At 36.0% G+C, this 27,047-nt stretch overlaps 1 protein-coding gene across 3 annotated transcripts in view; it reads left to right on the plus strand.

Moving 5' to 3' along the window:
• Positions 1-27,047, plus strand: part of SPOCK3 (SPARC (osteonectin), cwcv and kazal like domains proteoglycan 3) — a 162,965-nt gene that overhangs the window by 77,115 nt on the left and 58,803 nt on the right. For all 3 annotated transcript variants that reach the window (XM_063156251.1, XM_063156249.1, XM_063156250.1), the window contains one exon: positions 21,570-21,696. In XM_063156251.1, coding sequence (XP_063012321.1) covers positions 21,570-21,696 — 127 coding nt within the window. The remainder of the gene's footprint in view (positions 1-21,569; positions 21,697-27,047) is intronic.

Genomic DNA, 27,047 nt, shown 5'->3' on the forward strand with positions numbered 1-27,047 from the left:
GGGATGTGTTGCTGTGAGTGTTATGGTGACAAGCAGGGTATTCATCACACTGGGAGAAATCATCTACTCGTTTTAGTTTCCAATCTCTTCACTCTCAGGAGATTCAGTTATTTGCATCTGTGGTACTAAGAATCTCTGGCAACTGTGAGTTCACCCCAGTGAGCCTGGGGAAGAGGAAAGAAGTGATGTGGGTGTTCTGCCAGAAGACATTTGGACAGGAATAAAAAGGATGAGTCAGAGCAGAGGGCTGTAGGTGGTAATGGACATTTCCTAATGCCCACAATGGTATGTGTGCTTTTTGTGTATTTAGCACAGCAGGTGGTGGAGATAAATCCTCAAATTTCCATGTACTTCTTGTTGTCACTTTGAGTGAGGAAAGGAAGGATATGTGCAGGCACCACGACATGCAGGGGCTCATTAAGGCCATGCAAGCTGGTAACTAACCAGGCTCAGAAAACTGGAAAAGTTAGTCAAGCATTGACCTATCCTAGATTTACAGGTCCTGATGAATAGTGTGTTAACTTTCTTTTACATTTGAAAAGGACAATTATGATTCTGACACATACTGTAATTTTCATTAAGACTGACATTCTGTGGATAATAGGCTGCAGTACTAAATTAAGCAGTGTATAGGTGAAGTTCTAAGCCAGTAGGTTATCTGCAGATGAAGAGCAGGAAAAATTGAAAAAATGGGTAAGGGTTGCTACCCAGCAGAGACTTTTAATGTAAGCATACTAGTAAACATGGGGCAGTGCCTATGGTTTCAGGAGAATTATTTTTATTGGAATCCTTTTTGTTCTGCATGTTTGTCAAAAATATTTATACCTGACACTTAAAGGTGAAAGAAAGAAGAGGAGGTGCAGGCTCTTCTTCAAATGTTTCTCTTTGCTTTTATCTCAAATCAGCTGCAGGAGAGAATTTAGAAAGGAGATGAATTTAGTTGAGACCTAGTTATTGTACGGCCCATTCCAGGATTTGACTGCTTAAAGCTGGAAACCAGTGAAGACTCTCTTAAAATGATTAGTCTAAAAGTTCTGAAAATTAGGAAATTGCAAAACAGTTCTGGGCCAAAAATCATGTTTCAAGTAAATCCCAGTGTCTTTGATGTATTAGAACCTAGTGACTAATATTGTACTTACTCATTGATCCTAGTGGACTCTGATTAAAAACCAGTCTCTTTTTCTTCTTCCATAAGTAGAAGAAAAGTGCTGTGTAAAATTGATTTGATGCATTTAATCAATCAATCAATGCTTGGAGGCATTAAATTATTTAGTGCATTGAAAGTGTGTGCAGTTTTTCTAGGCAGATGGAGATCTGTCTCTTTTATGAATTCCCCACAAGACATGATGCCCCCTGCCCCCACTGTGAAGGTCCTGCTATGCTCCTGTGAGTTTGTTTATGTGAATTGTGCAGCTTGACCCCACGGCTCCCCCTGCTATGGCAGGAATGGATTGCATTTGTCTCTGCCATAGCATGGTAACATGACATAACAATGTTTAAGGACCTGACAGCACTCACTTGTGTAGTGATACCCAACTCCTTATTTTTCTTACCTTCACTAATCATTTATTCTTAGGTTTCAGAGTAGGAAGCAATTGTAACTGGTTTCCAGTAAATATTAATGGAGCCACAGATTCTGGTGGTACTTGCAATTCTAAAAAAAACACCTTACCGCATTTTATTAAAGGTTAGGGAAGGACTGGTGACCTTTTCATGGTAAAAACATTTCAGTTACAGATGTTGATCACCTGGAAAGTAATGAGTTCACCAGTCATGAATTGAGAGTCACAATAAGAAAGCATTTCTCTAAGTTAAAAGTAAGAAATAAAAAATTATAGCAGCTCTTTTTCTCTTAGAGCTCCACAAGGCAGATTCCAGAGAGTGAGCAGACTGGACATCTGTAAGGGGCACGGCTGGGTGGAGGTGGGCAGTATGGAAAGCCTAATGATACAGAGTTCACTCTCTAGGAATTAGTGACTCTTCAGAGGTCTGTGAAATGAAGATGGATTTAGTGACAATTGTTCCCTGCCCCAAGCCATGTGGAGAAGGAGCTGAATTTAGGGATTAATAAAAATTCTGTCATATTTCTGCCTATGGGTGCAGTCTTCAAGGTAGGACAGTTTCACTATTAAAGTGTATTAAAGAGTGTCACTTTATTACAGACTCACAGAAGCTGATAGTGGTAAAGATGTTACATCACCTAATCGAGTTTATTAAGGTAGAGGAGTTGGATTGCTTCATAGATTTTGTGGTGGCATTTAATCTTGTTACAACTTTCTTCAGAGTTTTGGTTTAAATGACATTTTGAGGTGCTCATTTGGTTCAAGTCATTGGTCATCTAGACCATTATCTTGCCTTGGACTGTATTCTCTTCCAGTTTTCTGAAGAATATGGAAAATGAATCTGAATACATTTTATATGAGGTAGATTATCAGATGATCTTCCCTGTATTTGGTCACCTTCATATTTTACCTTGAGGAAAATGTTCCGTCTCAGCTTGGAAGTGATGAGTGTTGAGCCTTCCAGCATGATGTGGATTAGCCTGGATGATGTGACAGAAGCTCAGAGTAACACTGTGAAAGAAAGCCAAAACCTCTTCTGTTTCTATTCCTGTGGGTACTGCATGGCTGAGATTATGCTCCCAGGCAGAAAGTGAAGAAGTCAAATTTATGAGAGGCTTATTTGTGCCTATATGTGAGAACAATTCACACACATAGAAAGTGCATATGTGTACATACATATGTGTACATGCATATATATGAATGAATAAGTACACATGCATATGAATTCTTTTTGTTTATATTGTATGGAAACGTATCCCAGATTTCCAAGACATCATACTTTTGAACCTGAGGTATTTTGCCTATCTCCCCTCCTTTGCAACAAAGGAAAGAGTTCTAATTTAGACTTGTTACCACTAAATTTCCGATTAAAAAAAGAAAAAAGGATGTAATTGCAAATCTGTAGCTGATTAAGTAGTCTGAAGAGTTTTGAAAGCAAATCTATTAGAGCTGATATAGAAGATTTTCATTCAGTTAGAAAAAAAAAGGAAAAGAAGCAGAGAAGAAGGAACAGTATAGCTTTGTAGCTTTCCTGTCCTTTTAGGTGCTGCAATGTTTTATTATTTAAAAAGAAAAACCCAATAAAAAAAACAAACTAAAAAAACTGAAGGAAAACAGAGGACTTGCTTTGGGCAGATTTTGTGAAAGTTGCAAACACCACTATTTAGGATGTCATCATTTCACATTATAATGCTGCTGAAGAAGGCCAGCTGGTGCAGTTAAGTCCCTTATTGGAAATTTTAGTCTGATTCATTACTGTGATTTGTAGTTGTACACAGAAACACTTAATCATTCTTATCCTCCAAGCTCTATTGAATCTACTGAAGGCTTTCTGGTTCTTTGCATAATTTGTGCTGCCAGTCTGCCAGCTTGGCAGTGTTTCAAGCCTGCTGCATTATCTCTGTTTGTTTGCACAGGAAGTGATGCTGCACGTAGGCTGAATTTACAGTAATTCTTTTGTAATAGGCTAATGAGCAACACTACTTCATTCACAATACTAACATTATATAGCTTTGATTAGACCAATTATTGTGTAACTATGCCATTGTGATCATACTTGCACTCTACAAAGTACTGAGAAGGAAATTTGCTTAGCTGTAGCTTCATTGAACTTGCTGAGAAAATAATTTGGACTTTATGTGCTTAAGGGAGGTGAAATTTGAATATGTTGGAGGTTTTTATATGCTATGCAATTTAATTTATTAAAGTGAGAAAATGAAGCTTCTTTTTTTGCTCTCCATTTCATTGCATTGGCGAGGAAAGGAGGTGACTGACACTGTGCATCCTATCTTCTGCATGTGCTGTAAAAGCCTGTTAATTCCTTGGTGAGCTTGTGTTCCCTCCATTTGTGTTAGTAGGAGTTATGGGTACACAGCTAGAGGAAAACAGGATCATCTCACGGAATTGCTTTTCTCTGTCTGTGGAGCTTTTGCTAACACTAGTGGAAGACTTCTGTGTCGATTGCATTGTATATTGCAGGATCATTGTTGTCTGTATCAGCATTACTATTTATTAAGGTTGTTACTCAGCCATGCAGTATTTATACTTCTTGCTGTCCAGCTTCAAAATTCAAAAATTGCTGTCCTAATAGAAAAAAAAGAAACTTGTCCAACCCCTGGCCTTCTCAAACTTTGTCCATAAAAATCGAAAATATTAATTTTTTTAATGTTTGGGGTTTGGTGGTTTTTTTAGTATGTGAAACAGACTTTAAATAAAACAGACTTAAACAGAGCCTTTGTATTCTGTTTGTTAGCAGAACAGATGTTGTCCACACTAGACTTTCCCCATTCAAAAAGCCATGACAGGATTTTTTTAAGGAAATTGTGGAGCTCTATGCTAGATTATATCATATGGAATTCAGTTAATTTAGTAAGTCCTGGGCCTACTCATTTTCTACCTGCTCTAGCAAGAAGCTTGTTCAGATTCTCAGTTGCCTGTAGGAGTGAGAGAGTACACTGCGTAATCAGTGCACATGACGATTTTTTTTTTTCTTTTTTTAGTGATCAGGAGAGTTCTACTTAGAAATTCTGCAGTGAGATTATAAATTAGGGTTGGATTTTTTTTTTCAGGAAAATGGATTTGAGCTTGCTATATTTCTTTCTGTCTTGCTGTTGGTGGCTGAAGGCACACTCAGTTGTACCATCTCCTAAGAAGCAGCAGGTTAGAAAACTTCTGTTCATAAACAAGATAACAGGAAAGAATGTGACTAGGAAATCTGACTATCTAGGAAAGCTTTGTTGCTAGTGTACAATTTTGACTAGTAATGGGGGATGTTAATGTACTGTCCTGTTTGTAAAAAATAGTGTGTCAGCTTTTGTTGTGTTGTTTTAAAATGGTCTTTTTCCTTACAGTATTCCTCAAAATCTACTTAAAAAGATGGCATTTAAAAAAAAGTATTAGGAAGAATGATGAAGGCAGTGCTTTTAAATTACTTCTCTACCCTTAACTATTAGCTGTCAGAATCAGCTTTCAGTGTACTTAATTAGAAAATATTATCAATTCTAAAATAGCTGATGCAAACATTTGTAATCAGTTAATGCATGCCTAATTTGGAGTTTCTTCATGGCTTGTGTGTTCAGGGGTTTGGGTTTTTTTTGTTTCTTTGGTTTTTTTTCCAGCATTACTGAAATGCTCTAATACTGGATAATGCAACACAGTAGAATTTCAGGATGCTTGTATATGAGGGGTTCTTTTACAGGTTTAAAATTTTTATTTTGGTTATAATGAGGTGCTTTTATTACAACCTAGCATCAGTTTTTATGCATTTCATTTTACGTGAAAGTTATGGTTCATAAGTTGTGGATATAGGCTCTGAATACATCTGTTGTTTTGCTTATGTACCAGTAGTGGGAAAAGGATAGTGTGTGAAACCAAGCAGGAGTAGTGTTCAGGGAATAGAAATCATTGTACTAATTTCCATTTATGTAAAACAATACATTTAAGGTTTCCAATGTTGAGAAATACATTAAGTGTAGTAGCTGGAGGTGTTTGTCATCATTGAGTGATGTGCATATATTGCTACTTTACAGTAAATTGTATTACTGCTTTTGGAAGAAAACTCAGCATGGTAAGGGCATGTGAGGAGTCTCAAAATGTTCGTGTTTGTGACATGGTCAATTATATAAGGGAGTTTTGTGTCTGGCATATTTTTATCTTTTGTTTAAAGTCAAATGGCAAAACCCTTTTCACGTGTCCAGATTGTCTGAAACAGGTTTGTTTTACAAAATGTTGTTGCCTGCTACAGGAGAACAGAAGTATTTTACTTAGGTGTGTGGCTTTTGCCACAGGCTGCTATGTCTTTTATATTAGATACTTACAACCTAAAAAAAGTATCCTTTTTTTTTTTTTTTTCATTTTATGCCAAAATCTGTATACAGGGATGCTTACACCATGCAAATACTTTTTCTGAAATGCCTATGCATCTGTATTAGTAGTAGCAATAATAATAATAGTAATTAAGAGAAATTCTTACAATCACAGTACAGTTAAGGCTGGATTTAAAGCATCCTAAATCATTGGGATCCACTGCCTTAATTCAGACACTATCTAGCCAGTGGTTTCAAGAGTTGTTTTGGGTTTATTGTACATGCACAGACTATCCACATGATGTGTGACACTGTAGATTCTGTCCAGAAATCTCAAAGAAATACTCAAATTCTGTCTAAACAGAACTCCTGAGGGAGGCAAAGAAGAGATTACACCTGAGGAAACCTGAACTCGGAGTAGCTGTGACTCCAGCATGTTCTGGTTCAGTTCCTCTGAGAGATGCTTTTTTCAAATACAGACCTTCAATGGTACATTTGAACATTCAGGCACAGGTACACTTTGGGGGTAAAATTTATGTAAGTATCTTATAGTAGTAGAGTGTGGTTTTTTACCAGACTGCAAAAGCACAAAACATTCAGAATGCATCCTAATTTTTTAGACTGAGTGTTGCCTGAAGTGGTGGATGCAATAGCAACAATGCTTACAGTGTATCACTTTCCCAGTGGACAGACTTGCAATTCCTAGACTGCTCCATAAAGCAATAAAAAGCAAACAAACAAAACCACCCCAAACCAAACTAACAAAATTACACAGAAAAAGAAGCATCGATTCTCTCCTGTGTTCAGGACAACTTTTCTCCACTAAGTAATGGGGTAGAAAGATTAAGAGACTGCTGAACTGCTGCATAGCACCTATGGATCAAGCCATCCAAAGTTATCATCTTGGAGAATATGTATTCATCAATACTTAACTTTTTCGCTGTGATTTAAAATTATTTAATTCTTCATGGTTTTGAGCATGACTGTGTATGAGACATAATTTTTCTGTTCTGCTTTCTAATTACTATTCTTTCTTCCTTAATTGTAGATTATTTTAGTTCAGAGTCTAAAATAACAACTGTTGTAAAATACAACCTTTTGATTCTTAGAAATAATGCCTGTGGGAAAGATGTTTCATAGAGAAATATACCTACGTGGGCTTTTTCTTGTCAGAGAGTTTCATATGTGTCAACGTTTTAGATAATTATTGTAATTTAGGGATTACTTCATTTCTTCATCAGCTGAAGATCTGGGCACCTAAATGTTACTGAAAACATTTGCACATCTTGAAGAATGCATTCCCCTTGCCTTTCCCTTCACCATTTGCACATTCATTGTCAGTAGATGTTTGTAGTACAAGGGTTTGCATACTTATGAAAGCTGAGGTTTTGATCCCTAAATTGAACACAAATTATGTTCCGAGCTTTTTCTGTTGGGTCTTCTTTTTAAAGATAACCCCAGACATTATCTCCTCTTTAACCCCAAACTCATTGATGCAAGGTAGAAGCAAATAAGATAAAAAATTGTCTGAGAGGAAATTTAAGCTGGGGATTAGGGTGATAAAACTACAGGAAAGTGATATCCTGAGGTTACCAGCAATTGATTTTGCATACTTGGAATATGTTACTTGAGTCTCTAAAAGGTGTGAAGGTACAGCCAAGATCCTCTTTATGCTCTTAGATATCATAAAATAAACATACATGTTGGCTAGTGGGAGGTGAGGGCTTGCTATTCCCTTATTCACTGTTACAGTGAACACTGAAGACCTTTGTACTATTGAGCTTTCTACCCATACAGTTCTTCCACAGAGAACTCACAATAGTAACACTTTTAGGATAACTTCAGCGCTTTTTTGTATACATTTGAGATGTCTAGAAAAGTGAATTTCTTTCATATTCTAGATGTACACTGACATCTAGAAGTTATATAACATCTTATAATCATTTACTTCAATGTACAAATGCTGGAGGTTTTTTACCTACACTGCAATATTTTTGTCATGCTCTAATTCACCTCTCCTATCTTCAAATTGGAAAACAGGGTAATTTCTGATAGGATCAGTAATTGTTTATATATTCAACTGAGAAGCAAACACAAAGGCTCATTATGAAGCACTTGGAGACTTATGCAGATGCAGTACTTTTAAAAGCAAACAACAGAAATTTGTAAAGAATGGAGAAGAGGATAGTCTATAAATGTTAAGAAATCATCTTGAGTAAGGTGTCACAATTTGTTTAATAGTCCTGTTATCTATGGTCACCTTGATAAATGGCACATGCCAGAAATAGAAACACTTCTGAGCTGTTGAGAATAGGATCAAAGACCTAAAGAGATGTCTGGATGAAGACACTGGAAAATGGGCGCTTAACTTAGCACTTATTAGTCAGAATGACAATGACAGGATTTTATTTCTGTAATCATTGCTCAGTTACTTTAATTTACTCTCATAATGAAGGGGAGACTACATGAGGCAGCAGATTCCAAACAAATTTTAAGAACCTATTTAATTTTGAAAGACACTGCTGCCACCAAGGTCTTCGTCTGCATTGTGGTTAGAAGGAAGGTTGAGAAACGTGGATGTGAAGAGCTAGAGCAGTGCTCTAAGCTGGAATGCAGGTAAGACAACTGACTTTTCTGGCACATGGCACACCTGTTCTTCACAACAGAGTTGTAAATTTTGCCTCTGGTCACTTTACTCCTAAGGTCCTTTTATGTGTTCCTTTTAGCTGTTCCTTTCCAGCTGCTTTCTACAAGGAGGTTCTGTATTTGATCAGCATACTGGATACAAGTCCAATTAGGGTGCACAATTTACTGTCTTACCAAAGTAATGTAGATATCAAAAGACAGTTATTTATAGATGCCTGAACCTATAAAGACTGCAATAAAAATAAAATTTGAGCTAAATTATGGAGTAGGGAAGGAAAAATGCCACTGGAAAAGTACACTGTCTGCTCTCAGGATTTTTAAAATAAAAAAAAGAATCCTTTTCTGCAAACAGATGATTTCCCAAGAAAATTATTAAATTCTTTAATTTGCCCCACAGTGGGGGCAGAAAATATCTATTTCCATTTTTCATCTCTCAATAGATTATTTTTTCCTTTTTCCATGTAACCACAGCATTTTTTATCACTCTTACTGCATTGTGATTTTGGGATTTCAAAGCTGAATTTGTGGTTGCTCTTCTAAAGCAGATTATTTGGAAGTGTGTTCAGCCATGAGGCTGAGTGGTGAATTTTTTGTTTTGTGGAGTCGTGACTGTGAAGAGGAAATCAGGCAGCTGAATCAGGATCAATATTGTGTATGCAGAGTACCAGGGGTGTCCAGCTGAGGCACCAGCAAGGGCCCCAGTTGTATGAAAATGTAGACCCTCTAGAAGTAATTAAGCAAAGGAGAAGGTGAAGCCTTAGGTACCTGATTTTTCAGGTTTCTGAACAGTTGGAAATAGTTTTTGAAATACTCAGAGAATTTTCCAAATTTTGTGTGCTGCAGAAAGAAGGCATCATGGAAGGTGAACCACAATTCCCTTTGTGTTACCATCCCAGAAATATTGATTATTGCTGTTTTGGCTTTTGTAACATGCTTTTGTTTATTTAAGAATTTCTCTTTTAGCATTCTTGTTGTAGTTGTGTCTACTGTTTTTCTCTCTCTTCAAATAACTCTTTTCCATTTTTCTATATTACTTTTCTTCATCACAGTACCTCGTGTTTTCACTCAGCATGGCTTATTATTTATGCATTCATATCCAGTAAGAGATGCTTTATGGTGGCTTGGATGGAGAAGAAATAGATTATGTATTATCCTGTAGGTACTGTTTTATGGGACCCACATTAGAGTAATTGAGGAAGGAAGAAAGAAAAAGTAAGGGTCTCTACTGCTGATGTTTATGAACATTAATAGAAAAGGAAAAGATATTAAAATTGGAACATTACTGACTTCCTAGTGGCAGAAAAAAGTTATGCCCAGTTGTTTGCCTATCAGATTATTTTATGGAATCAAGTTGAGTTTGTTTTTTCTTACAGGCATAAGGGGAAATGTAATGCCAACATAAATAATAAAAGAGAACTTATGTCATGCTAGGCTAAATAATGTGAAATAACATTACAGTAGTTATTAAAACTACTTTTGGCAGTATTATTGACAATTTTTTTTCATTGATATTCTGGCACACATATTTCATCATGGATATGTCTGGTTCGTATTAAATTTCCATCTGTAAAATGATCTATTTGTATGTGCAAATTATCAGACTAGAAAGCCTCACACTTTAAATATCTTTGATTTTCTTGCCTTGAGCAATAGCATGAATAATCTTTTATGTTTTAAAAATACCTTCATTTATAGATGGCAATGAAAGTAGCAAAGTTTTGTTTTAAACTGTTTGGTTTATTTCCAATAACTGTACCTATCTCTGTGGGTATAATATATCTATGACAAAAGCAGATTAATAAGTAAAACAAACTATGTATTCTTTAAAATTTGAATATTTTCATGCTTTAAAAATCATTCCTTGCAATATATAAAAAATGCTAAATTGCTTACTAATTGAGAAGGGATTTTTTCCCCCAGTGAGAGTCACTGTTGATGATCCTTGGATCAGAGGTAAAAGAGTATTACAAATTAAAACTAGCATTTAGGGAACATCAGTCTTGTTGCAAAATATGGTCAAGTTTTGAAGAACAAGGGCAAACACAAGTGCTATGCAGCCAAAATGGAGACTGTGCAGGTGTTGCTGTTCCTTTTAGTGCATTTAGCTGGTGCAATGCTTTGTTGAAGTAAGTTTTATATTTTATCAGAGTTTTGCCCTCTTCTCCCATGAAGTTTATCAAAGCAGATTTTGATACTCATTCAGTGAATTTCTGCATATTTGGCAGTATGGGTGACCACAGTGCACAGACCTGTTGCACAGTGAGTGTGTAATAGAAATGGTGCTTACTGAGGGTTTGGACTTTGTGTCATGCATGGATGTCACTGCCCAGGCAGGCTCTGCCCTGAGCTAGCTGTGTGAGGTCTGAGGAGAAGCACTCCTGACCTTAACTTAGCCTTCAGTGGTAAGCAAGGAGAAAAAGAAAAAGGAAAAGTTTTATGTTCTTTCAATATAAAAGAATATCAATAGAATAAGTTAGTATATTGCAGCAGATGATCTTCCATGGCTGATTGTTTGACAACCTCTTTTTGCTCTTTTGTCATCTTACCATGTACTTGTTGCTATATGTTTTATCTGAGCAGACCTCTACATGATGAAAGCTTGTCAGCTCTGTCTTCCCATTTCTGATGTTATCAGACATAGTTCTTAAACTCAGAAGACATCATGCTGGCAGAAAAGATAATATCAATCTGAAAAGCCTTTCTGTCTCTTTTTTGTTTGTTTTTTCTCCTTTCCTCTCCCTCTGTAGGAGTGAGAAAGTCGGTGCTGATAGGTGCTCTTCCTTCCATCTAAGGAGCACTTGGAAGATTACAGTACAGTAAGCTGACAGTTGTCTACATGATCTAAAGGAATTCTCTCTTTCAAAGACATGCCATAGCTATTAACCAGAATACAGAACTTTTATGAGGTACTGATTAACAGACACAGATATTTCTCTTAAAAGCTCATGAACTGTAAAACAGCACTCTTTTAGCACCTGATTAACAACACCATCTAAAAACATCACAGCCTTTGTCAGAAGTGACCTAGGGTAACCACAATAGCATAACCAGTTTGAGATAACTAGTTCTTTAGTTTTAATTTAAATACCATATAGATGGTACTTTTAATCCTGAGCACTATTGCATAACACAATTTTCTGTACGTGTGTGCTGTGTCTTACAACCTGTAACCACAAATATGTTATTATCTTTATGTTTTTGAAATTATTTTGGCTGTAGAATTAAGGGCAAAAAATCCCAGCACTAGAATTATCAAGACAGCTGACCTATTTCAAGCCTTGTTCATAGAATGGTTTGGTTTGGAAGGACACTTAAAATCAGGTAGTAAACCCTCCCTGCAATGGACAGGAACATCTTCCACTAGACCATGTTTCTTAAAGCCTCATCCAGCATGGCCTTGAACACTTCCAGGGAAAGGCCATCCACAGCTTCTCTGGGCAGCCTGTTCCAGTGCCTCACCACCCTCATAGTGAGGAATTTCTTTCTGTGTCTGATCTAAACCTAAGTTCTTTCAGTGTAAAGACATTGCCCCTTGTCCTATTCCTACGTGCCCCTGTATTGCTCCTCAGCACCAGGCAGTCAATAATACGTAAAAAGGTCTATTATATCTGTTTGTGGTTTTCCTGTTTAGCAGAATTATTCTTGATTTAGATATAGTATGAGTCCAGTTCAAAGTTGTTTAATGTAAGTGCGTGTCCAGGGTAGGTAGGTACAATTATCTCACCCAGTGCCTGTAATATAGCAGTTTAAAGTAAAAAAAAATCCAACTTTTACTGTTTAAGCAAATGAGGTGTGCTGCTTCTGGAGGAGGAGAGAACAATGAATTAAACCTGGCAGGTTTAAGAAGCTGAGCTGTAGGTGGTGGGTGCAGCATCAACCACACAGATGGACACACTGACAAATGGACTTAAGTACTGTACAATAAAAGCTGAAGCAGGGTTGGGGAGCAGGGAAGTATCACTTGCTCTAAAGCTGTGCTAAAGAGCAAAGAACATTTGTTAAAATGAATGGCTGCAAGGTTTTGTGTGAAGCCACCCTGAGTAACTTATGCATTTAAGGGATATTCAGATCCCTGAACATGAATACTTTGAATGTATTATTGTAGAAGTAGCTTATTATTCCTCACAGGTGTAATGAGGAGCTCCGAATTGTTAAATACAATCTGGAGAGACATGTAGTTACTTATGTCTCTGCTTAAGTTTTTCTGTTTTGGTTCAAAAAGTATGTTTCTTTAGTTGCCTTCTATACTTGCTCTTCAGAAAGAAAAAAACCCAGACATATTCTTTTGAAATTGATCAATGACTGATATTTTCTACCTGTAATCCTACCTAAAGAGTTTTGTATAGAAAAGATAAATTTAAGTCATTGACCGAGCAGCATTGGTAATATTAAGGGTAGAAAATGGAAATCCTTCTTTCAGATATTGATTGCTGTGATGCTTGTAAATTGGTTTTTCTTCCTTCCTTTCTGTCTTTATTTTTAAGCAGACACTGTGACTGATCCTGCATGAGGCAAAAAAGAGCTGTGAGCGTGGGCAGCAGGGGTGCAACTTGCACTGCCAGGCAATGAGAAAGATAGATTGAATGGGAATCCCTCTGCAGGGTTCTGAATCTGATGAGTGGAATATCAATTTATTCTTATAGTGGTGAAGGAACATTTTTGTGGCAGCCAATGATTTGAGCCAATAGGAAAAGTAGCTATTTTCTAGTGAAAAGTTTTCTGTAATTCAGCATAAAATAGTGAATGTTGTAGGAATAGACATCCTTATAGTAATATTAATCAAAATATTGTTACTATTTGTCTACCTTGGGTTGAAGAAGTGATTATTAGTTATTTGACTGTTTCATTTATTTAAATTTGCTTTTTATGTTTAAATTATTTTTAGTCACTCATTTTTTTATAAATCATAAGCATTAAGATGCTCTCTAATGAAAACTGTGCCTTTAATTGGGCTATCAAATGCAGGTAACAGAAAACATCACATTATGCAAAACAGATTCTGAATTAATAACTTTGAATTCTCTCTCAATAATAGATATATAATCATTGAAAAAGTTAAATCATTACCCTACCTTGCTGTTTTGCAATTGCTGAGCATGCTGATACATAGGAACCCCATTTAAGTGATGATAATTAAATGAAATTATTACACTTTTCTTACTACTAGGGAATTTTGTATTCCTGTTCAGCAAACTACTAAGAATTTAACATGTGATACCATGGACTGGTCATTAGACATAGTTATTAAAATTACATCTCTTGACTAAAGAAAACTATTTGCTGTCATAAAAAAAGGTTTCTGCTTTATTAAATAATGTGTAAAAGAAGAGATTACTTTTGCTTCTATGTTACCTGTTTTAGAAAACATTGAAAAATGTCTGCTTTCCTTTGGCACACAAATTGATGTCTTTTTCCAGTAGAAGTAATACATAGTGAATATATTTATATTCAAAGAGGTAAACTCTGCAAGGCCGAGTACACACACAAAATCTATATAATGTTCTGTCTTTGCAAAGTAGAAAATAATAGGTTTGAAATGTGTTCATTAATTCTTTTGGCTTTATAAATGAAAGCATTTCTGGGAAAAGGTAATAAATATCTCTAAGAAATTATTAAAACTGCATTATTACAAGGTCAGGCACTTAGATTAGCATGAAAAGCACTTATAAAAGAAATTTGCATATCTTGGTGATCAAAAGGTGAAGTCTGAGTTCATAAGTTAATATACACCATTAAATATCTTTCTAAAATAATACATAATTGCTTTACCAAAGTGGGGGGTGTGTGTGTATGAATCTCAATTTCTTTTGTAATACTGCTTATATGTTATATCAATTAAAATGTGTATTAAATTTTTTGAGGCTGCAGTTCTGGAATGACTTAAAATTGTGAGCATCCCATGTAGTCACTGAAGTTATTGAAATCTGTGCAATTTCATTTCCATCAGTTTGATTTGTGAAAAATTTAACTATTGGTTATTATTGAGATATGTCATAGAATGTGTAAGATTTTATATATTAAAATAAAGCCTTTAAAAAAAAATAGTAACACTTAAGTAACTTTGTAAGTTAGGAGATCCATAGTTTCTTACCATCTGTTGAATGAGTATATCCACTGAAAGGGAAGTCATATTCAGATCAATTCTTATATGAAGTACAGGGAGTCCTCTAAAAACTTGAATTAGGAAAAGACAGTAGGTGAGTTGATAAGCTTAAAAATTATGAAGTCAATGGTAATTTTGTTTGAACTCTAATATGTGAAAGCAGTATCTAGTAAAGGAAACATGTTTATCATTTAAATGATGATACATTTTCATACAGTATCAAAATAATTGGAAGACCTTTCTCTGTAACTTTACTGCTCTCCAATTCCTATGTTGGAGGCCAAAATAACTGTGCTGAAGAGCCAAATTAGACATCCTGTGATAGGTGGATCATTCTGCCATGTGCAAGTATCTGCTTCATCCAAGGTTTCCTTCCAACCTATGCTTAACTTGTGAAGCTCTTTTTGTAATCTTTGCTTTCTGGACCACTTTATTCAAGTAGTTTTTACAGGGTACAAGGGCTCTGTAGGCTGATACATGCTACCTAAAAGTATAAAATTATTTATTGCTCACTGGTCACAATATCTAGCTGGGACTAATTTGCTGTTAGATTCTACTGATGATGCCCTCCACCTCTTTCCAGATCCTCAGTGGGTCTTTGCTGGCCAGACAGTTCAAATATAACGTGTTGACTTCCATGGCTCATTTATATGGACTGATCCTCAGTGTTGTTTGAACTTCTGTCTCTGGTTTTGCTTTTGTGATTTTATGACTTTTCACGTCTGTGGTTTGTTTTCCTGCCACTCCTGACTGACCTTGTTCAACAATCTTTGTTCTGTCTGCAGTTTTACCTTTCTTACATTGCATAGTTCCACACTACTTAATTTTTGATACCTCGTCCTCACAATTTAGTAGTTTCCTCAGTAGTGTGTGCCAAGGTTATTTATCCATGCCATATTAAAACCTCAGTCCTTAGGAGTTAAGGACTGAGGTTTTAGTAACTCACTCAGCTGCGAGTTAACTGGGAAATCCATGCCATTTTTCCCTGTTCTCATGGTCTGAACTGCAGATATTTGTGGGCTGATGGAGTGTGCTGTGCTGCTTCATTGGCCAGCATGCCTAGATTTCTGAGAGACACTGGGATATGGTTTATGCTCAACTCTTACCTTTAGAGGGTGGGTCTGAAGTTTTGGCAGCTTCTGTAGCTCAGGACTTCCAAGTGGGATTTGTAAAGTAGGTAGGAATAAAAGGCAAAACATTCATAGAAATGATACAGCAAATGAAGATGTGTGGTGAAAATGGTAAATGCTAATTTGCTTAATAGTCCTGTTATCTAGGTCTTGTTTATGAAAATGTGCCTCAGTTGTTTCTCTTGGTGTAATTTTATTGATCTGCTAATTTAAACAGGTATTGTGATAGTTATTACAGATGTTAAGGGTCAACTTGCATCTCTTTCTTTAGAAAAATCTGAGTGCATGGTTTCTGTGACAGAAAACAAGGTCTCTTATATACAGGATTGCTTCTCTTATATACAGCAAATGCCTCTCTGGCATTTGCTAAGCAAAATCTGCTTCAGCTATAGGTATATAATCTTTTCTAGTTAAATATATAGGAAATGGATGGAACTATGTCAGATCTGCAGTATGCCTATCCATAAATAATGTTGGACAGGAAATTCCCCCTGAATGGGTCCCAGTAAGCTTGCAGATGACACTAAGCTGTGTGGTGCTGTTGGCACTCCTCAAGGACAGGGTGCCATCCTGAGGGTCCTGGACAAACTCCAGAAGTGGGCCCATGGGAATCTCATAAGATTTAACAAGGCCAAGTGCAAGGTGCTGCACCTGGGTCGAGGCAACGCTCAAAATCAATGCAAGCAGAGGGATGGACAGATGGAGAGCAGCCCTGCCCAGAAGGATTTGGGATGCTGAGCATGAGCTGGCAATGTGCACTCTCAGCCCAGAAATCCAGATGTGTCCTGGGCTGCATCCAAAGCTGCATGGCCAGTGGTTGAGGGAGGTGATCCTCCTCCTCCACTCTGTTCTTCTTAGACCCCACATGGAGTGCTACACCCAGATGTGGGGCTTCCAGCATAGGAAGGATGTGGATGGGATGGAGCAGATTCAGAGGAGGGCTGCACAGATACTCAGAGGGCTGGAGCACCTCTCCAGTAGGGACAGGCTGAGAGAGGTGGGAGTTGTTCGGCCCAGAGGAGAGAAGGCTCTGGGGAGACCTTGTAGTACCCCTTAGAGAGGGCCTGCAAGGGATCTGGAGAGGGACTGTCTACAAGGGCATTTAGTGATGGGACTGAAAAATAGAAGGTTTAGGTTATTTACTAGCAAAGAATTCTTCACTGTGAGGGTACTGAGGCACTGGAACAGGTTGCCCAGAGCAGTTGTGGATTTCCCATCTCTGGCAATGTTCAAGGCCAGGCTGGATGGGGCTCTGAGCAACCTGCTCTAGGGAAGCTGTCCCTGGCCATGGCAGGGGGATTGGAATCAAATTATCTTTAAGGTTTTTTCCTTCAAACCTAAAATGTTCTATGATCCTATGATTTCTGTCTTGTGGTGCAGTATTTGCATTTTTGTCTTGTGAAAATAGTACACTTGCTAACTCATTCAGTCTACACTGAGATTGGTTCTCAATAAATGCAAATGTCTTACCAGCAATGTTAATTTGTAAATTGCTAAAATGTTTTATTTTGATTTCCACATTAATCTTGCTAATTTTTGTTCTGATTATCTCAGTTTAATTCAGTTGTTTTTGGTGTTTATTCAGATGGAATTTTCTTCTATTTTTTAGGAGTAGTGCAAAGTAAAGAAACAAGTGAAAATAAAATATTCAAAAATACTGGCAGTAATGAATTGAGAGGTTTTTGACATTTGAATGGAACATCTTAGTAGTATATTGACAACTATGGTTTTCTTCCAAAAGGCTTCAACATGAAAAGGCAGCTTTGAAGGAAATTCAGGCAACTCTAAAGAAAGCAATTTAGATTTTATGATACAAGTGGCTTTTCTGATTATGTTAATCTTACCCAGCCTGATTGTGTCCCCCAAAGGCCATGGCAAAACATAATCAGGCAGAATCTCTAAATTGGGATAACTCTAAAATCTCCTAAAGATGCAAATGTAGTTATCAGAGGAGAATTGCAAGCGTTCTGTCAAAGATTAGTTTTAGTAACTCAGACTTTTTTCAACCAGTTTTGGAAAAATATGTTTGAAGAGTATCAAATCTAGCTATAAAATACCATTTTTCAATTCAATTCGGCACTCATGCATTATATAGATATTATTAAATAATAATGTTGCCAAAGAGTTGCTCAAAGCTAAATTTTAAACAGGTTACATTAAGTATTCTCAAAGTATTTGCAGGCACAATCACTGTGTATACAGGAAGGCAAGTTTATGTATGCAAACAGGTACATAGGCCAGACTAATTGGGCAGATTGGCTAATTATGTTTCTAGGCAGGCATGCACAGTTTGGTGTATGCAAATTAATGCAATCAGAAGCATTGCTGGTAAATTAGGCCCATATATTTAATTTTACCCTTTAGGTGTCAACAATATCAGATAAGGTGGAGCTTGCATTCAGTAATAGTTATTTTGTTGTGAGACAGGTACGAAAGACTTTTCAGGAAATTTTTGGTGGAAGAGGTTGATTTTCTCATTACATTGTATGTTTAATGTGACAACAGACTAACAAGTGCAAGAGCATTTATAGTGATTGCAGTAGAATTGCAAAATTAAATGACAAAATTTTATTAGCTTCAAGTTGCAGTGATCTGGGTCTTCTTGCATATTGAATTATAATAAATACAAGGAAGAAACAAGAGATTTATTAAAGTGAAATAACTGCCTTGTTTGCTATTTTTTCCATGTATTAACATTTTAAAATGTAAATATATATTGCTTTATTTACATAACTCACATAAGTAATAACTAATGCTATGTGTTACAGTTTTGTACCTATTTCAGGATATTGTTGACATACATCAATGATCACATCTCAAGACAATTTTTATCGTCATACTATTTTCTGAGTTATTTCCATGTCAATGTGTGTGTGTTCATTATTATATGTGTGATCATTGCCTAGCTGTAAAAAACATAACTCCCAACACCTGGTTAAAAGGAATAGTCTGCAGAAACAAATCTGATGTAATCACATGATGATAAAAGGAAAAGTTTAAGTACATAAGTAAAATGCATTATTCAGGTATTTTATGAAATGCATGTATCTACCATAAGTAGCAGTAAAAATATTTTAAATTGACTTTTCATGTTTTTCTGTCAGTGACTGACAGTCAAAAATAGCTGTTCAGCAGCTTTGATAATACAGTCACTTTCAGCATCTTTGTGCTAAAGCTTTAAATAGCTATCCATACAAATCATTCCCATGACCAGGTCTCTGGATTGATACCTTCAAAGTATAATTTCTTGTAATTTCTTTCTCATTGTGCCTTTCATTACAGTTTTGAAAAATACAGATTTATGTGTTGTTTACAAAAATATTATTAGTTATATAGAAGCCAGTTTTGGTAACAGTGATCTGCTGAAGGTCTCAGAGGAGTTCTGTGTAAAAGAGAAAATTTTATATTCTTCAGCTTAAATGAGTGCCCTGGAACAGTTTGCATTTAAATGCCTAACAAAGCACAGGTTGGTTGAGGAAAGTAATTTATCTGACTATATCAAATATTTTGTTTTCTTCATACCTCTCTGCTCATCACAGAACTGCAGTTTCTGCCTTCTGAGCTTGTTCTAGTTCCCATCATCCCTGTGATACTTTCTGAGACACCTCTTTTCCTTCAGGTGATTTTACTTATCTTCATCTAAAAGGAGGGCTTTTTTTCCTTTTTCTGTCTTGTCTTGTCTTCATTAAGAGTGTGCACAAGTGTGTATATGTACTAAAACACTAAGCACCACTAGTGTTTTCTTTGGTTTATTTTAGGCATCTACACCAAGTCCCCTTGTGTGTTGCACAAATTCTGCTTCCAGACTGTTTTTTGCTCATGTCAATGAGCTTCTCTCTGTTGATGTCTGGAACTTCTGCAATTTATTTGTACAGCTTCTACAATTTATTTGTGTTTTAAAGTTACTATATCTGTGATAAACAAATATTGCATCAGGTTGATAGTTGGGATGCTGGTCCTGTCAGTAGCCTCAGGCTACTGGGGCAGTTCTGGATAATTGTGAGCTATAAACGTAGCAAGAAGTTAGAGAAAGATGCAGCCATCTGTATAATCTAATGATGCTGGAGCTCATGTGAATGATTGGAAAGCTCTCAGTCAAGTGAAAGGAGCAGCAATAGTCTAATTATTACTATATATTGTACATAATCAAAGACACAGTTTCTCCTTTTTTTTGCTATAATAGAAATGAGATGATTTTTGCTTTGTCTTCAAGTTGTGCAACTCATCAGAAAGGATTGTTATTTGTTCATTAAGGTCATTAGAATTGTTTCCTTTTTAGTGCTTCCTGGTGGACATAAAAACTTCCTGTATTGATATTTTATTATTCATTATGCTACATAGAACTGAATCTATTTCTGTTTTTTTAATAGTAACTGACACCTTCTGTGTGCAGCATCTCAGCTTCCTGTGTACACTGTAAAAAATCTGTGCAGTTCAAAATGTCATTAAACAGCATAACCTGAGTGCAAACTTCTTTGATTCCTGATTTTTTTTTTCTAAAAGACCACATTTACAGCTAAAATTATTCACATAAACATTAGCATGGCTTGGAAATGGGCTTTTAGTTTTTGTCATCACCAGTTTACTGTTAGGTGTGTGCTTTTAGCCTTTTACTCTGCTCATTATAAAACCAGAGGATGAGGAGTTAATTGTCTCATGTTTCTTTTTATTACTCCACACAAGTTCTTCTCAAACAATGACTCACTACTAGCAAAATAGTTCTTGATTATTTGTAGGTGAAAGAGTTGAAGGAGTTCTCTGAGAGTTCTGCTCCATGAAAGAATGTTTAATTTGAGATTTTATAAGTTTGGATATTTGTGTGTGTCCTGATAAGTCATTGCTATGTTCTAAGTGTAATCAATTTTAGGTTCCTCATTAAGATCCCAAGGAAAAAAAAAAAAAAACCCAGTATAAAAATCATGTGCTGCTGTTTGTTTGTTTTTTTTTTATTTATATGCAAGAAGTAACTTCTTCATATATTTTTAGATCATAAAGGAGCTGTTTCATGATACAGTGGCTGCTAAATGCTTTCACAGTTGAAAAATAAAAGGAAAAATTAATGGATAGGAATTAATTGAAAGCTACAGAGAAAAAGCATGCCTGTCTGAAGATGGCCATGTAACACAAACTGAAAGCTATAAAAGTATTGTGAAGAAGCATCAGTAACCTATTTTAGACTTTTATTCTGACCCAGCATAGCCCCTTCCTAAATTGAAATAATCCATCTAGCTCTGTATGTGTTTATGTGAGGATACACATATATGGTTGCGTAGACTGATTCTGTGCTCCAATGGATTAACTTGTTTTTTTCCCTTTGGACTGTATATTGAATGTTGACTGAATTTTGCAAATTATAGACAGTGAAAGACTGTTCCAAGTGGGGCAAACAGTAGGACCCCCTCCCTGCTTCTCTAGAAGTATTTATGGCACAGTTCTCTAAAACCTAAATGTTGCCTCCTAAAATACAAGTATTGATACAATAGTTCTATTCATACTGTTTAATAACAAAAAGAGTAAGTGTCACATAATTCCAACATTCACTGATCAATAAGTATAACAGTCCCCAAAGCATAATCTTAATTATCTTTTTTTGCTCATATGTCTTAGTGAAATAATATGCAGGCATCAAGTATCACTACAGTGCGTTAAAGTACAAAGGTGAAGGAGTTTATGCCAAAGACATTGGCAACCCTTTAGGTAAAAGAAAACTTTATGGTTCAAAGTATGTATGGCTTACTGTTTGTAAAGGCTCATTAAAATACCCTGAATGTGTTCTATTTTCAATACTGCTTATCAGAATTACATACTTTTTGTTTACTTACAGTATGAAAGAGGCTGGTTTAGGCCATAAACAGTGGAGGGGTGGTCCCATTTCATCAAACTGCAAGCAGTGTCCAGTAGTTTATACCAATCCTGTTTGTGGATCAGATGGTCACACATATTCTTCTCAGGTAAGAATTGAATAAAGAACTGAATTAATCTTTCATTGTTCCAGTCAATTCCATCTCTTGGAAAATAAAATAACGTATTGTAACACAAACCAGTATTTATTTGTTTTGGCTAAAATATATGTTACAGAATGCAACCTACAGGAATTCCAGTATTTTGCATGATGTAAAAGCGAAATGGTAGCAAACCCTAAGCATCATATACCAGTAATACCTGGAGCAGCAGAGTGTAGGAGTGTTCCACAATGTAACAGAGCACCTTGAGTGCTCTGCTGTGTGACAGGACACCATGGCAGGGTTTGAGTAAGCAAAAAAGTGTTGGGTGGTAGAATAGGCTTGTTAAGTCAGATTTTTCCAGTTGAGCATTGGAGGTGTGCTTCAAATTCCAGGTACTTAGGCATAGATGTAACATAGCCAGAAAAAAATTGTAATAATGTAAAGGATTGTTGGGTATCTTTCCTTGCAACAGTGTATTATGAGTCTTAAGATCATAATCAAATCTTCCTTTTCTAATCCTTACTTTCCTGTCTTTTCTCTCATATATATTTAGAGATAAAATGATAATTTTAAATGTTACCATCAGTTTACCCAGTCTTGTTTGGATTAAATATTTTATGTTGCTCTTGCTAAAGTCCGAAAATCCTGGATTACAGTGCAGAGGTGAAATTGTGAGATAGAGGGGCTTCATAATGCTGAAAACAGGTTAATTTATTTAGCATTGCTCATTAAAACTTTGAACAGAAGAATGCTCAGCCAATATTTCCAACTGAGTCTTGTTTAATAGAAAAAAGTGTGGGCTCTTGATAAACCCATTTTTCTCAGAAGCAGCATGTAGTTCAGTAGTGTGAAAGGAGCTACTGTATTCTGTCTTACTGACACTGTGTCCTTACACTAACAAATTGTTTCGTTAGTAGATAATATCCAGTGCTTCAAGAGAAGTATAATAATAGATTAAATTGATGAAGATACAAAAGCTCTGTGCTTGTTAGTTATGAAGAAAAAATTGTGTATTGCATTTGAAACAAAATACTTTAAGGATATTTCCTAGTATCTAAATATTTTTAGAGTTTACATATTTTATTTTTGTTTTTTAAATAATCACATCTGAAGTTTACACATTTGTAGTCACGTGTGAAGTTTACAAAAAAGAATTAATTTCCAGGAGGGACTGGGTGTTGGATCGAACACCAAGTATTTTCTCCAAAGATATTTTATTCTTGATAAACTAAAAATGTCAGATTTAACTGGTGGTTCCTAAACCCTGACAATACACAGGCTTTTATCCTAAATCTTACATTAGAAAATGTTTTCCCTACTAACTTGAATTTTTAATTATAGGGATTTGGTCTAGAACCCTGGCTTTCCTTTACAAGAAGCAATTAAAAAACTTCTAATGCTTACACCAGCTTATCTGAGGCCCTACAAATGAATTCTGGAGTCTTTGGCATAGCTGAAATATACTTCCTTTCATTGACACTATGACTTTATTTAGAAATTTGAAAAGTGTTCTGATTTTCATTAACTAATCTCTTGCCTATGTTTTTTTATGACCTATAAGTGTGCTGGCCTCATACTAGACATTGGGTGATGCTGTCCTTTAGTATTTACTTTGCCTTGCTGTTCAAAAGTTCAGGCAGTCTAAGTCTTAAGTCCAGGCTGCACACAGATACAACACAGTTAATATAGTTAATACTGGATGAGCAACCTTTTTATTTTTTGAGTACTGTATACTTCATTTATTGCAATCTCTCCCTGTGTTCTTGCTAATGCAATACAAAGATCACCCCACTTTAATCTCATTGTTTATTTCCTATTTTACCATATAGGAATGCTGTGTTCTAAATAGCTCTGTAGGTAGAAGTGACTTTTCTGGCCTCTCATGGTCTGGTCTGGAGTAGATGTACAAAAGTCTATAAATATTGATGAGATGCAGATATTTTTAAATCAGTTCATGTGTTAAAGGTGCAGCTGTTCAAAGGGAATGATGAGGAATGAGTGGGCTAAATAGGCACACTGTGCTCCCATTCCAGTGCATTGTCAGTGCTGCAGTACCTGTTATCCAACCTCAATATCCCTTGCATGCAAACAATGCAGAAGTGACATTACCATCAGAGATATTTTGGGCTGTACTTTTTTCTTCCACTGCCTTGTAATGGTAGATTTCAAATCTAAGCTTACAGAATAAAAATGCTAAAAACTTTAATTGCCAGAGAATATCTATATTAGCCTATAAATATTTATTTTTATTTATTGTCAGTGATATGAGTCTTTTGTGTTCTGTGCAGCCAGTTGCATCAAAACAGAGGTCCTTGCCAAGTTATTTTCAAGTGCAGTGTGTTTAAAAATTGACTAAAGACAAATATTTGTGTTCCTGTACTCCAGGCAAAGTTTGTTTCATTATGTCATCAAACTCCAGTAGGAGTTTATACAGCACTTTTCTTGTATTTAGAAAGCATTCATCAATGACTCTGGAAAATTGTATAATACATTTTCAGAAACTAAGTCATTAAATAGTAATAGTATTGTAGAACACAGCCAGACAGTTGAAATTTGTCAGATAGATGCTCTTTTGGGAGTATGTCCTTGCTTTTCAGGGCAAGTCCATGAAATGCTTGAATTAAGTTATGTAACTACAGCTGTTTCATACATGTTTTTTGCTTTGGAAATCGAGCAAGCAAAAAAAGATGATATGATATGTGGATTATCTAGAAGGAAGAGTTATCACCTAAATTGAGCTTTTCCAGAGCCAGGTAAGGATATTTTGTTTCCCTTTCATTTTTGCAGTCCAGGTTAGGTTTACTGTTTTCTCAGCTCACAGTTTGTCTCATGAAGTCAGTGTAAAAGAAAAGCAGTAGGTGTAAGATATTGTTACTAGCATAACAAAAATGCTGAAACAAAAATATTACATGCTGAAACGTTGAGTAATCAAAGTGAACACGAATCATTGTGCTGGAAGGAATGCAGTGTAAAGAGATCCTGCCATTGCCTTGGCACAGTGGTGGTACAATTTTTACTTAATGGCCTTTAAGTAATACTGCATGTGTTCTACAGGTGGTGTTTTTACCTTCTGCATTTCTCTAAAGTTTGGCACTTGAAAGTGCAGTATGCATTTTTGCACTAGGAATTTGCAAGCAGTGCTGTCTCATGAGGCTTTAGTACCCCTATGTACTTGACATTCTCCGTGAGAAACACAGCCTGTTTGTAGCTTCACCTTTCCTGGGAATAATAGGGAAATAAAAGGGTGTGAATGCACCTCTGATGGGTTGTTTTGAGACAGCAACCCAGCTGCTGCCATTCTGTCACCCAGGGAAGCAACTCACTGCTGTGCAGCACACACTGTAAAGCTGGTGTAGCTGGGATGAGATGGTGGTGCTCAGGCTTGGGTGCTTCTGTTGGAACAATTCTCCCATATTGCACTGTATTGTAGCTGGACTTTCAGGAAAACGGCCAAGAGGAGAAAAAAAATATGGTCATGCAGAGATGAATCTTCTTTTCAGTGGATTTTGCATATTTTGATTTCAGCTCTGGTGTTTGGTATAATCGGCTGAAGTTTTCTCTCTTAAGTTGAATACAGTTGACAATTAGTCCCACTTCATCAAAATCTAACCTTAAGTAAGGCAAATGAACAGTGATTGCAGTATTTTGAAAACACAGCAGAAATAAATTAATCTTTAAATTATGCCCATTGCCCCATGGTTTTATGCCAGGATTGCCTTGGCAGTTCTGATGTTAGCAGCAATTTGCTCAAGATGGCTTCACATTGATAGTGATTTTTTTATGAAATACATTTTCTCCTACCTATGAAAGCTTCATGTTATTAATGACAGCCCTGTATGTGTAAATAGCCATAATAATGTTTTTCATAAGTAATGAGTCTAAAGAGTAAGATGCAAACTGTACAGAAAAGTAGTCAGAAAAGAGGATAAACATCTTGAAAGACTCCACAGATAGACAGGTATGTGGATTTAGATCTATTTAATATTCAAATACTTTCTTCAGTCTCTCAAATTACATTTCTTTTCTATGAGAAGATGTGAAAGAGTTGGGGATAAAATTGCACTGTGGGAAGGAGTGAGTTTAATATTCCATCCAATTTTTGTTTGCCATTTTGCATGAATCAGAAATAGATTTTTATTCTGACAGCATCCCATATTTAACATTTTTCTTTTTAAAATCATTGCTATCTTTATTCTTTTCAGATATTTTTGAAATTTTAACTTAATAATCTGTATCTCTTAGTGTGTTTGGTATAAGACAGCTTGTTCGCAAGAAGCAAAAAAAAAATGTTGGCATTTTTAATCTCTGTTGTTATTTTAAGGATTGTGATTTTATATAACTTAAATTGATTTAAATGTACAAATTAGTGTATTGTGAACTTTCAGATCACATGCCGGAGCTGCTGACAGTTTTTTTTCCTGCTTCAGGAGATTGCTGGAAAAGGAATTGCTATTACAAAATAGATGTTTTGTATTAGTAAAAAAAAGTATTTTTCACAAGCCTGACTCAATGTATGTTAGTCTTACTTCTTAAATTGGGCTAATTCACTATGCCTTTCCATTTTTATCTGCCTTGTTACGAAGCAATCTGCTGTAGACTTAACTGTCAGTTGAAATGTAGCCAAAAATATTAAGGTGAAATCGTTGCCTGCCAACTTTTAGTAATAATGTAATCTCTCTGAAATCAATTGTTTGACAGTGTACAGGTTCTTTTACTTTTGCAGCTGCAAGGATCTTCTTCCAGGTGATTTATCAGGACTGATTTGTTTTTCTAATAAAAGTAGGTTATCTCAAGAGGGACGTCTCAAAATCAAGATTTGTGTCTCTAGCCCAAGGAACACCCAGCCAAAATCACCCCATTTTAAGTGGAAAAATTCAAAAACTGCTTCAGATTGTACTGTTAAAATGAACTTGTGGCTGAGGTACACTGGAAAATAAATGGTGCTGGTAAATGGGGGGGAAAATACCAAACCCCAAAAAAATGCCAACGAACCATGGCCAGCCCTTCTTCTGCCCCATTCTCTCCACTTAAGAAACCCCACAAGCAATGAAAACCCTTTTCAACAAACCCTGTTTTCAACAAACTTTTGTTGAATGAGACTGGTGAATAGACAGTGATAAAAATAAAATGTGTCATCCTTGATTGATCCTGGATTATACTTTAGGTCTTTACAGAAATAGTACAAACTGCTTGTTTATTGTTGAAATGCTTAAAAAAGGCGAACAATAAAAAAAAAAGAAGGAAATGAGATTGGCTGCAGCTGGAAAATGAGACATGGATGGGTTTTGCCAGTAAGGCCTGAAATTTTATCTGGAACCTTTATATTGATAGGATGTGATATTAAAAGAAAAAGGCAG

Source organism: Melospiza melodia, chromosome 5 (genome assembly GCF_035770615.1).
Source record: "Melospiza melodia melodia isolate bMelMel2 chromosome 5, bMelMel2.pri, whole genome shotgun sequence".
Lineage (NCBI taxonomy): Eukaryota > Metazoa > Chordata > Aves > Passeriformes > Passerellidae > Melospiza > Melospiza melodia.